General features: G+C 43.4%; 1 protein-coding gene across 7 annotated transcripts in view; it reads left to right on the top strand.

Moving 5' to 3' along the window:
- The window catches only part of cntn5 (contactin 5), a 129,181-nt gene that overhangs the window by 47,642 nt on the left and 68,314 nt on the right, over positions 1-13,225 (top strand). For all 7 annotated transcript variants that reach the window (XM_061828054.1, XM_061828052.1, XM_061828053.1 and 4 more), the window contains 3 exons: positions 183-306; positions 443-618; positions 8,819-8,914. In XM_061828054.1, coding sequence (XP_061684038.1) covers positions 183-306; positions 443-618; positions 8,819-8,914 — 396 coding nt within the window. The remainder of the gene's footprint in view (positions 1-182; positions 307-442; positions 619-8,818; positions 8,915-13,225) is intronic.

The following is a 13,225-nucleotide window of genomic DNA, read 5'->3' as shown; positions in this document are numbered from 1 at the left end:
ATTGTGATTCCTTCGCAGTTTGCATGTTTGCTTTAATAGAGTCTTACTTTCGAGATGCGCTTGAACCACGGGAACAATTTCGAGTAAACAAATGCTCGAAGATTGTGGACCTCCTGTAGAGATAATGACGATCATCCTCAACAGTTTTCTATCTCTCCCTCCCTCCTGTGTCTTTTATGTAGAGAGCGAAGAGTTTGGACCTGTTTTCATCCAGGAGCCCGACGACGTGATTTTCCCTTTGGACAGCGGCGACAACAAAGTGGTGATGCACTGCGAGGCACGAGGGAACCCGCCACCAGCATACAGGTAATTGCGCCTCCATCCGTGACGTACGACGCCTCGTTCTTGTCAGTACCCACGCTGCCGATTTTACAGAAGTTGCTTCAAAGGAAACACGGAAATGTACGCTGCATCTAAGCTACTTGCTTTGTGTTCTTCACAGCTGGTACATGAACGGGTCACAGGTGGACACCCGAGCGGGCTTCCGCTATAGGCTCGTCAAGGGCAACTTGATTATCACCAACGCCAGCGAAAGTACCGACTTCGGGACGTACCAGTGCCGCGCCGAGAACACCTTTGGTGTCGTTCTAAGCCGGGATGCTCATTTGCAGTTTGCTTGTGAGTAAAATAGTATTATTAATCTTTTATGCTACCACGGACGGTCATTTATGTAACCTTCAGAAGGGCCTCTATGAGCATACACTCTATTTTTGTGCTTCCGTGATATGTAGTGTAAATCTGCTAGGAGGCGGATTGGACCAAGTGGTTGGTAAATTTGTGGCTCGGGGTACCCCAGCGCATCTAAAAGGCTGACATCTGGGCTGATGTCGGCGTGATCGCAGCCTTGCCCAGTCGATGCGGCTCCTCTTATTCCCTTTCAATGTGACATGATGTAGAGGTCATGCATCTACGTCATAAAATCACATGACTTTTGTTTACCTCGCCATATTTCCAGTCAAGCTAAGCATTGCTCAATGCTAAGTTAGTTTGAGACGACACCCAGAGTCTTGTCCGATAACGTCAGACATTTAGAAGGTGAAAATAAACGACGGTACGTGGAAAAATGAGATAAACACGGCATAGAGGACCCATATTTAATGACGAAATCGTTGTTTTTGCCGATAAGAAATTGGACTGTTAATTCGCTTCCGCTTGTCTTGGACAACTGGATATACACATGGATCTGGTGAGTAAGTCGTCGAGATTTACACGGAAAAGTTTGAAAGCGTATAAAAGTCTGGACGCATACGAATACTTTGTTGCTGGATCTGTTCTCATCAGGAATAAATCCCACACAGCGGCGGGTTTGACGGCTTGTGAACGTGGAAGTGTGTTCGGCAACACGTTAACGTTTGCCGGAATCCATTAATCTTTTCTGCTAGTATTCAATACGAATACTAACCAATATTTAAATTAATGACCCCTGGTTTTACACAAACTTCCATTCATTAACTATGATTGAAAAAAAAAAAAGAGGACGGAGTCGTTTCCATGGAACATACACAGAAGCAATTGCGGCCACACTTAACCTCCGTAAACCTCTGCGACAGACATTTTTTTTTTTTAACACGCATTGTTCTCAAATGAGCCAATTTGGCATTATAAATACCTTTTGGTAATTTGAGACTTAGATGAATAATTCCTACCTGAAATGAAGCGATCGCTACAGAGGCGTGTGTGTATTTTGTTTGGGCACCATCCATCCCGTTTAATTCCCGAAATCCATCGATGTTTCTGTTTTTTTGGGCTGGTATTCATAGAATGAACTCTTTGAATATCTGTCTCGTCTGTTGTGACAACCAACAGCACAACAGGTCTCCGGTATTGTAAATATTCTCCTCCGGTTCAATGTCTCCCACAATGTTAGACATCTAATGTTTGACCAGCAATATGACGCTGTGAAAATGGTGAGGTCATGTGCACAAGCTCTATCAGCTTACTGACAGTCTTTGTCTTGGCGGAAGAAACAAAGACCTGGTTTGAGTTCGGAGGTCAAAGTGCGTCATGGTCGCTCATACAGGACTGTCAGCGGACCACCACGGGCATATAATGTAGATTCGTTGCGCTCGTGTGCACAGCTTGTCCAAGACCTACCTGCCAAATTGGCAAACATGCAAGCCTTGCACCTTTCACGACAATCAAGACAAGTCATTTTTTTGCACTCCACCGTGCACCCACCGGGTTTAATGGTGCACGGCTTTCCTCATAAATACCTTTGAATGAGGAAATCCTTTTTTTTTTCTAAGTTTCTCATTTTTATGAAGAATGACAGTAATTTTCGGCCTACAAGCCGCGAGTTTATTTACACGCTTTCAACCCTGCTGTTTATGCAGTCATGCGGCGCTAGCGTCAGCGCAATGCTAACGTTAGCGCAACTGGTTATAAGCCTCGGTACACAGAAAATTGTGAATGTTAGTGCGGCGCCAGCATTAAACTCTTTCTGTGTACTGAGGCTTAAAACCAGGTGCGCTCTGTAGGCCAGGAATTATGGTGATGTTTTAGCTATGTTATTATATGGAATGCTATTGTTTCTACAATTTTTCTCAAGAGATTACAAAGCATCAGTATTCATTCAACATTTTTTATTTCCAATCTTTTGAACACATTTAAGCCTCGAGCGATGTGATTTTTGTTCCGTCACTGAACCGTATACATATCAATCAATCATGACAATTAATGCAGCAATTGTATTTTTAGTCACTGGGCAGCCTACATGTCATTCAGCTCATCAATCGGATAGATTTGGAAGTTGTCTATTTGTGGCCTGCAATTGACCAACATCCTGTCCAGTGCGTATACCACCTCTTTACTGTAATGGAGATAGATGGCTGCGAATACTACATATCAAATGGGGTTTTTAGTACTGAATCTGCTCCCAAAAAGGGAACATAGCCTTTAAATTTTCCAACGATTGAGGAATTCATTCAATTGAAATGGTATAAAACGGTGAGCAGGATGAAAACGGCTCATCAGAATGGGAGCGAATAGGGCGGACAGTCAGGAACTCTTGGATCATGACCTAATTGTCCTCCCACTGGCTTCGTTGGATGAAGTCCACTTGCCGCGTTAATGGGATGGCCCCACTTATTCCATATCGTGGCGGTAAATGAGGGTAAAACAAGCAGCCCCCCCAACCACTCGTTCCACCCGTTCCACTCCTTCCCTATCCCCACAACCCGCAGGCCTCCCCAACAGTTTGGCCCAACTAAAAGAGGAGAAAGAACACTGTTGGTTTTTACGAGCTCAGACCGTAATAGGGTCATTGGCGATTCTATGGGGAGGAAGAAAGTTCGAAGTCCGGTGTGTTCTGCTGGCCGGAGGACAGTGTAAGGAAACAAATGGCTCAATTAGCCTGGAACTATGTGCACTGAAGGGTAAAAAAAAAAAAAAAAAAAGGGATGTGAGGTCTCTTCTTTAAACTGCATTTTTTTCTTCAGGCCAAAAGAGCATTTGGGGTTTTCATTGGCCAAAGTAGTTTTAAGTGCACATTGTAGAAATGCTCCTCGGTTCAAATGAAGCCATCACAGTTGAATCTTCTGCTGGAACGCATGCAAACATTTTTTTCCCTCATGTGGGAACAGACTGTTTGCACAGTAACTTGTTATAAGTGTGGGCTTTCACAGTAAAGTCCACCATATAACAAGTGTGGCCTTATTCTCGTGAAAATTCGCACTGCTCGGGAAGGTCCGCGAAGACACGGAAATAGGTGCTCTAGACTTAGAATCAGATTTGTCGTCGTAAAAACAGAAAAGATGTCGTGTCACAATAAGTGCCTTGCGGCGACTTCTGCTCATTTGTTTTAGAACATTACCCTAAAAAAATGAATGACAGATTATTTTATTTTCAGTTTTTAGTGGGGCAAAAACATTCAAACGTGGAAAAACTCCCTATCGCAACCCAGGCTGAACCTGGCTCCTCCCCATCATAGAAAGATATCTACTTTCCTATTAGCCAGGGCTTCGGGGGCATCCTGTGGCATCTTTGGGCATTACAGAAAGAGCAAAGAAAATGTGAATAATTGAGTTTGTCCACAAATACTTAATATGGTCAGTGGAAAATACGATGAGTGAACATCAAGTAGTGGGGTTTTGTTTGCTATATAAACTGCAGATTATTCACATTTATGTTGGATTTTATGTTACTCCCCAGGGTGTCTGGGGAAAAAAAAATAAAAAATAAAATAAAAATACAGCAGCCAACTTAGCAGAGTACATTTCAAATTCTTCAGCCGTGCAAGAGAATCGTAGGTCGTGCGTGACCTCGTGGATGCGTGTTACGTTGGGTCGAGTCAAGTTGGCAGAATTTTTGCTGGGTCAGATAAAGGCTGCGTAACACCTCCCAAGTGACAACCCAGCGGCCGGCCAAGTGGCGGCGGAGGGGAGCAGTGGGAGGGCACCGGGAACGCTTCGGTCACGCCGCCTGCAGTAGACGTTCCACTCACGGCCATTTTTGTTCGAGCGTCCACTAGGGCTGTTACTTTGAAGGTGTGCCACCCCTCCCCCTCCCTAAGCCTTCCATCTTTGGGGTGTAGGTGTCCGGCAGTCTACTGTATTAAATGTTGAATTAATTTTTTTATTTGTCGGACACCATGGACAGAAAACAAACTCAAGAGTTGAGATGCGCTTTACTCGCTTTATGACTAATTTCCATCCCCAGTCCCTGTGGGAGATAGAAAGGAAAATTAAGAAAAGCGTACAAAAGTTCAATTAAGAGAGATTAGGAACAGTAAAGCATCTCGAGCAGTGCCTTGAGACATGAATTTTATTTGTTCTCTGACCACACGCACTCGTGTTTGCCAATGGAATGAACAGAAATGGCATTCATTTGTTCCAACCCCCCAAACCAGTATGTTTTCTTTAAAGCTGAAAATAAGCGCTATCACCGAACTTTATACAAACATTAATGATATCATTAAATAGAAGCTGATGAAATGAAAGGTCCGATATTTTACCAAACCAATTTTTTCTTGCAATGTTGTCTGTGTGGCTTGAGCCAAGCGGCCAAGCTTCCTACAGATCACCCACGTCACTCGCCACACCGCCCAGCATCTCCAAGCGTATGTCCAACACACAGATACATCATTGTCTTTCGCATTTTCTATCCATTCATGCTATCATTTTTTTGCATTTTCACAATGTAAAAGTCTGGTGTTCACAGTTTTACATGTTTATATTCCAAATTTTCACCTCTCACGTGTCGGGACTGATGATCACGGGAGAGTCATTACTCAAATAATAAACCCAAATACACCCAAATGAATTGCATTGTTTATTGAAAAATATCGTCAAAAGTCAATGCTTACAGGCTTAATTTCTTGAGCTCATTAAAATATAATAATAATTCAGAGCGGTAATTAGATCGGAGCCGTAGGAGCCACCATCCACTCAGTAATGTTCCATCAGTCAGAAATGACGCTTACGTTAATGCGTCCTGATTGAAGCCCGCTAAAGGTAATTAGCATCAACCACCTGCTGCGGTTTGCTGCGGGTTGCGTCACCGCGTTTTTAAACATTCATGCCGACATATGTTGCCTCATAATGTCGGACGACGCCTTAATGACCGCGCTGTTGTTTCTGGATTATTAAAAAAAGAAAAAAGTTAGGAATATTGATTGGCCTTGAACTAGTTTGCAGTTGCCCCAAACGGCTTCTGCAAACTAATACACAAAATTGGACTTTTTTTCACCCATAGTACATACATACATACATAGTACATCATGTCACTCACTAGATATCACAAATAAATTCTACTTAATCAAACTTTCATCCATCCATTTTTGAGTGTGTCATGAAGTATTCCACGTTTTTATTTTCTACGTGGAAAAAGCATGTATCATAATTGCTTACTTTTAACAGAAACTCAGAGTTCACCACCTCAAGACACAGTAATTCCCGCCTTACAGTGCGCACCTGGTTATAAGCCTCACCGAGTACATTTGTAAAGGAAATACCATTTGGTACATACATACGCCACAGCTGTGTAAAAGCCGCAAGTGCCCACATTGAAACCCACATTGAAACACGAGATATTTACAAAGACATTACACAGAAAGAGTTTAACGATAGCGCGGCGCTAATGCTAACGTTAGTCTTGCCAATTGCTAGTGCCACACTAACGCTAACGGGGCCAGTTAAAATAAATTGAATAATATAAATATCACTGAGACACGCCAGTAACACAGCAGCAACACACGAGCACAGCACTTACGCTAGCACAGCGCTAACAGGGCCGGGAAAGGTCACTTCCTTGGCACATACGTTCCACCGGTCTCATTCTTACCTTTTTTGCTCGAGTTAGAAAAAGGCACAAATTAGCCTCATCACCGCATAAACCGGAGGGTTGAAAGTGTGTATAAAAACTGCGGCTTGTAGGCCGGAATTTACGGTAATTACATAATAAACATCCGCCCATCCATTTTTTTTTTTTTTTTTTTCTCTCATTGTGGTTGAACTTGGAGTACACTTTGGACTGGTCACCAACCAATCAACCAAAGAGCTAACAAACAATCAAAATAATTTTAATTTGGGAACAGGCCTTCTAAAAAATCTTTCCTGAGTTTCACTTTATGGTGTGAACTACAGAATAAGTTTATAAGTTTTTCTCCCCATCTTCTAATTAATTCAGAATCACGTCTTGCATACGTCACAATTTTCCACTCGGAGTCTCCTCTCAGATGACCCCAACTGGAAATTATTTTTACACTTTCTCGGGGCTCCTGCATTGTCTTTTTCATAGTTTTTCGCTGTACCATTTTGAAGCGGAAAACCGAGGAGCGGGAAAAAGGGTATAATATTGTACTTACAGTATGATACATTTGTGTCCTGATGTGATGTTTATTATGTAAATGTCCCAGCGGTCTTTAATTTTCCCAACAATGCATTTTTATGTAAACTAACACGAAAGAGCTTCACCGAGGCCTGAATAAGAAAAATGCCTCACCCGCAGATGTTCTCCAGGAAATCCCATTGCGGTGATTGGTTATTCCGAGTTACAATGGTCCTATTTTGGAAGGACCTGTTATCATGCTTCAGCAGTGGGAGACTTGGTCCCATTCTGGTCCATTCAATATTCATTAAATTAGGACCGGACCGTCTCCACAGCAGGTGGGCTATTTATAGCTTCGTGCATCCCATCTGGTCCTGCAAGTGCAGCAGTTGTGTTGTAGCCTTGTAATTACTGTGCTTGTACAGCATAATATACTGTTGATCATGCAGGGAAAGCTTATTTTTATTTACTAGCACATGCAGGCTAACCTTTATGAATAGAAGACGACCCCATTCGGCTCTTATCGCCACCAAGTTAGTCCATTAAAGCCGCGATGAGCAATAAGTCGGGACTCATGCACGGGTTTACAAGACGGGGAAAGTTGACAGCCGCTCGTCAATCAAGCGTGACCGTGGCGGCCGTCGGCGGCGGGTCGTTAGCTCCTCCGATCGATACTCGTCTCATGGAGCAAATGAGGCATGATTACGGGGGATCAGACGTCTCTAGGACAGAGACAGCAACTTGCCAGATGAGCACCAAGAGGCCAAACATGGAATTTAGTCCAATATGAAGAAATCAATGGGTGGTAAAGAGTTTTTCATCAGCAGCGAGAGAGAGGAGAAGACCTTCGGTGAGTTGATTCCGAGAGAGATTGAGGCGTTGGGTGACCGCAAGGACAAGCGCATTGATACGACACTGATGTCCTCATCATGCGTTGTATTGTTTTGCATTTGTGGGCTCACTAATATTTTCCCATTTTAACAAATAACTGAAACTGGCAGCTGCCTCTGTGTGTGTAGTCAATAATTTTCAAGGTGAATACTCGAAAGGATCGTTAAACACACGCCATGCTCTACCCTCATTAGAACATGCAGGCGAAATTAATGTTGCCTGCCTGCCTAGAATGTTGGTTCTGCACCTTCGGGCCACGGTTTTGTGTCAAGAGTCTCCCGGCACACCACTAAACAAAAAGTTTCATAAAAAGTGAATTCTAATGGAAGAATATTTCATTGTTCTGCCTGTCACCCTACGTCACTAGCATAGATAGCTGGACTTCCTGTTCAATTTTTGCCTGCATCCTTCTTCATGTGTTTGTTTTTTGATTGATATGCCGACCCAATTTCCAATTAACATGGCCACAATCATAACATGGGTCAGTACCAAATTCAAAAGTCGGACATATCCCGTTAAGAAAAACATCAAGATACCATCCATCCACTCATTTTCTTAGCCGCTTATCCTCACAAGGGTCACGGGGAGTGCTGGAGCCTATCCCAGCTGTCAACGGGCAGAAGGGCAGGGTACACCCTGAACCGGTTGACAGTCAATCGCAGGGCACATCGATACAAACAGCTGCACTCACAATCACACCTAGGGGCAATTTAGAGTGTCCAATTAATGTTGCATGTTTTTGGGATGTGGGAGGAAATCGGAGTGCCCGGAGAAAACACACGCAGCCACTGTGAGAACATGCAAACGGAATTGAACCCGGGACCTCAGAACTGTGAGGCCAACACTTTACCAGCTGATCCACTGTGTTGATACAAGATAGATTTGAACACAATTCATATTTGATGGTCAGCACGGCGCAAGAGTGGTGAGCACATGTGCCTCACATTTCTGAGGTTCGGGTTTCCAATCTCGGCTCTGGCCCTCCTTTGTGACCTTTCAATGTTCTTATGGTGCTTATGTGACTTTTCCCTGTGTAGTCTCTCTTCCTCCCGCATTCCAAAAACATAGACACACGTGAGGCTCATCGAAGACTCTTAGTTGTCGGTGAATGATTGTTTTAACATCAGCACATTTTGTTCACGGTGTTCTTTGTGTGTTGCAGACATCGGCGCCTTCAGCGCAAAGACCAGAGGTGGCGTCTCGGTGCGCGAAGGCCAAGGTGTCGTGCTCATGTGCACGCCGCCGCCTCATTCTCCAGGTGAGATCTCATTTACACCGCCGGGGGCCCTCGGTTTACGACCGAGTCGGAACAAGCATACTCTATCACTTGGGTAGGGAAACGTAGTTGTAAAACTTACAGTACATTACGTTACAGTAAATATTGTATGAATAACACATCAAGGCCATAAATTTTAAACCATCAAATAAAACTCAAGTACGGTTGTAACTGTCAGACTCCTTAGTCACATATGTGCCGGTGACAAGTCTGAGGCCTTAATGTTTAGGTTTCTCGCAAGTCCAAAGATGCAAAAAACAGGCAAACCAGGTAAAGTTCCCACCAAATTTTCAGCACATTAAATCAGGTCATTACCATTAGCAACCAACGTAGGCACAGGAAGAACATGCAAACTTCCCACAGGCGGGGCCAGGATTTGAACCCCGGTTCTCAGAATGGTGAGACCAATAACCCTTTCCAATAAATGTTCTAGTGGAAAATGACCAGAAATGCTCTGGAAGTGTATCTTGTAATCTTTAAATCTTAACCAATCAGGCCTTTGCTGACTTTGATCGCTAGGGATCGTCGGAACGAGTGTGCAAGTTCCGCTTTCCCGCCGCTCAGATTCCCTCGCAGCGGACTAGCCGAGCGTGCAGCAGAATACCACGTCCTAGAGAGGCAATTTGCAGGATCATTAGCAGTGAAAGGCAACGTTGCTCGGTGTATAAAAGCATATCTGGCCTGAGCCGTCCTCTAATGTACGCTCTTGCGAGTGAGTATGACTCACTCGGATACGTTGGGCGCAATGTGCCGCTGCACTGCGCCGGTGGGAGCGTTTTGCCGAGTGCTCTTCAGCCTTCGTTCCCACTTCTGGAAGCGCTTTTTGTTAGACATCATCCAGCGGGAAAAGTAGTGAACAGCCAAGTAATGAGGTTTTCTAAAACAGGGTCAAAACCTTCTTTTTCCAGTATGGACCGCTTTCATGTATAGCGTGTATGGCTAAGTCCAACTATTTTAAAATATCATAAATCTCTTAAGTTTATACTTTGTAAATCCGGTGCCGCACGGTTTTGATGATGGCTTTGGCTTTGCAGTCTGGTTGCTACATGGTGATCTTAAAACTCATGCAGGCTTTGAGGCATCCATCTGGTAGGTCGGTCTTGATATTTTTCATCTCTGAGAATGACTGCTCACTTGTATACGTAAAGCCGTTTCAATATCCACAATAAAGTGTTCTGACTTTGTTTTCAAATGCAAACAATTTTCCAATGGCTTGCATTTTCACATTGATCTAGTTCAGATGTTCTGTCATGTCCACGAAAGAATAAAACTTCAGAAACCAATAGGTATTCGTCAGCTCAGGGTCCTTGACATTTTTATTGCAAGAAAAAAATGTTTTTTCACCTTCCTTCTTAACAACCAACTGTAGAAAAGGATTCTTATTCCCAACCCCTTCCAGCAGTGTTTTAAACTGACGCTCAATTAAAGCTTGAGCAACAACAACGTTGACCACCGGACTGAGCAGACTCATCACCTAACCAAGCTGGTGACCACACATTTGAGTATAAATTGCCTCCAATCGTAGAAAGCAATAAAAGCTTTGGGTGGGTCTGGTTTTGGGATCGCGAAATTCAAAGCATTTCAAATCCTCTGTACAGGGGTGAGAATTTTCTGCGGATTCGGGGAATTCTGAGTTTTTTCAGCTGAAATTGTCATTTTTGTGAAACGCATAAATCCATTGAGAAAATTTTAGGGTACGGCTCGACGCGGGGCGAGGCCGTGATCAAGACCGGCCGCCGGCATCTATCGGCAACGCTCGTCGTGAAATTAGTCACAGCTGTGATAGCGGAAAACGGCATTGCTACCTGTTTACGGCTTTGCTATCTGTTTGCATTAAATCTAAATTAAATCTAAATCTTATAATAACGACAGCATTCCGATTTCCGGCAGCATTTTGGTGGTATTTCGGCGGTATTTTCACTCTGATGTTAACATTTCTTAGAGAAGCATTCTGTTCACAACAGCATAGTTTTATTTACAATATGATATCGAGCGGTCTGCACGTTTTCCGGTATGGCGAAAGTCTTTGAGCAAAAAGATGAAGATCGTGCCAGGGAAATTGATAAAAACCACGGGGGGTAAACAACAGTTTCAGATGAGCATGGCTTGAAAAAAGTATTACCGCGCATATAGGAACGAAAACGGTATCAATATGTCGAACCGAACACATGCAAAAAGTGGACGTTCCCGGCAAAGTGCTGCGCACTCTTATCTAATATCTAATATCTAGGAGCATATCCAAACCAGGAAACGGAAAGGGAAGTGGGATGTAAATTTCTGAAATATTATATAATTGACAACTGTTAATACGATTAGGCCTATCTGTAGCACTGGCCCTGTAGATCACTCACTTTATTGCTCACTCTCTCTCTCTCTCTCTTCACCACGTTTTACACAAAGCGAGCTTGTTGCATGGGAAATACCTTTCGTGAATAGCCTCTATTTTAAGTCAGATTGCTGTCTCTCAAATGCAGCTGTCTTTTTCTTGGCTGTTACCGGTTGTTCTTCTTTTTCTTTAGTCTCATCATATGGCCTTTTCTCCTTCCAGAAGAAGCTTGCTTTTTACTTATTTTTGCTAGCTTGTGGATGTTTTTTATTTTCCTGCGAGCAAGAAGAGCGCTTTTGATATGTATAAAAGGCAGAAACGGAGGAACATTATTTTCCAAAATAAGCTCTTTTTTCTTTTTTTTTTTTGTACAGTCCCTCGGTGTAGTCTGATACCAAATGGCCCAATTACTGCCAAGAGTCTTTTGCAATCACAAGTCAACGGGCCATTCAAATCTTTGATTTGAATCAGAATCAGGATCAGTTTAAACGACTAAGTATTGAGCAACACACGAGGAATTTGTCTCCTGCAATCGGTGCCAGCCTGGTACGAAATACATGTTGAGTACTGAGAAGAGCTGTTTCTTTTGAGCGTAGTCAGACAATGCTACAGCGGGACGCCCTCACTGATTTTCTGTCCAACCACATTGGTTACAACCACCCTTCATGAACATAATATGTCTCATATCAAATTAGATGGATCTATACAGATTTTATTTTGCTTTTTCACTTGGGTTTAGCATAAATTTTACTTCGCACTTCTACTCACTACCAAGTGGTACATATTCTTGGAACCATGATGCGGTTCCACAGTTTCCGGTGTTCCATGTCTGCCTGGAGCTCTGATCCGTCTATTCCAGTATCAATTAATATATGAAGATAAATCAGTCAACATGAGCTGACCTTGGTGTCCGTATTTTGGAATCCATTCAAAATAAATTACTTCCAGATGGTTTGATTTTGAAAATCCATCCATCCATTTTCTTCACCGCTTATCCTCACAAGGGTCGCGTGGAGTGCTGGAGCCTATCCCAGCTATCAACGGGCACGAGCCGGGGTACACCCTGAACTGGTTGCCAGCCAATCACAGAGCATATGGAGACAAACAGCCACACTCACAATCACACCTCGGGGCAATTTAGAGTGTCCAATTAATGTTGCATGTTTTTGGGATGTGCGAGGAAACCCGAGTGCCCGGAGAAAACCCACGCAGGCATGGGGAGAACATGCAAATTCCACACAGGGGGGGTCCGGGATTGAACCTGAGACCTCAGAACTTTGAGGCCAACGCTTTCCGGCTACTCCACCGTGACACCGAGATTTTGAAAATAATGTACCAAAAGCACACATATTTGCATATCCATTACCTTTCACTAACAACCCAGGCTCAACATGGCTCCTCCCAGACTTTCAAAGCTTGTCTATTAGTGAAGATGCATCACTTCAATATGGTTCCCTGACACAAAGCAACTGGAGTGAGCTACCTTCCTACTAGACACTGACAGGGCTTTTGTTTACATCTTGGGTCCCTCTTAGGGAGTTCCAAAATGGCTACAAATGCAAAAAGGTAACTTTGTCAATAAGAAGCTGGGGATAGGTTGTACAAAAAAAACACTAACACGGTCAGTGAATACAGGAATAACGCCGCATGAATTTGCAGTGATGACTTTACTGTACACTGCTTTCCTCCAGTCCTCTGAAGCGCAACTGATGCAGTATGACTACGCAAGAACACTACATCGATCAAGCAGATGCAACTAATATTGCTGTTAAAAGAAAAATCCAATCAGTCTGATTCAGTCATTTTACGGCGCTATTGATCAGGTGAAGATGGCAAATGACCTTGCATTATGGCGGCAACAAGACTTTTATTGCACTTTCAGCAGGAAGATTTACTAACCAAGCAAAAATAAGTGTGCGTATATGTATGTATGTGTGTGTGTGTGTGCGCGGGCGCCACAGCCTAAT

Source organism: Syngnathoides biaculeatus, chromosome 8, assembly GCF_019802595.1.
Source record: "Syngnathoides biaculeatus isolate LvHL_M chromosome 8, ASM1980259v1, whole genome shotgun sequence".
In the NCBI taxonomy this organism is placed as follows: domain Eukaryota; kingdom Metazoa; phylum Chordata; class Actinopteri; order Syngnathiformes; family Syngnathidae; genus Syngnathoides; species Syngnathoides biaculeatus.
The sequence above is the reverse complement of the archived record's forward strand: the minus strand, read 5'-3'. Positions and strand labels throughout refer to the sequence as shown.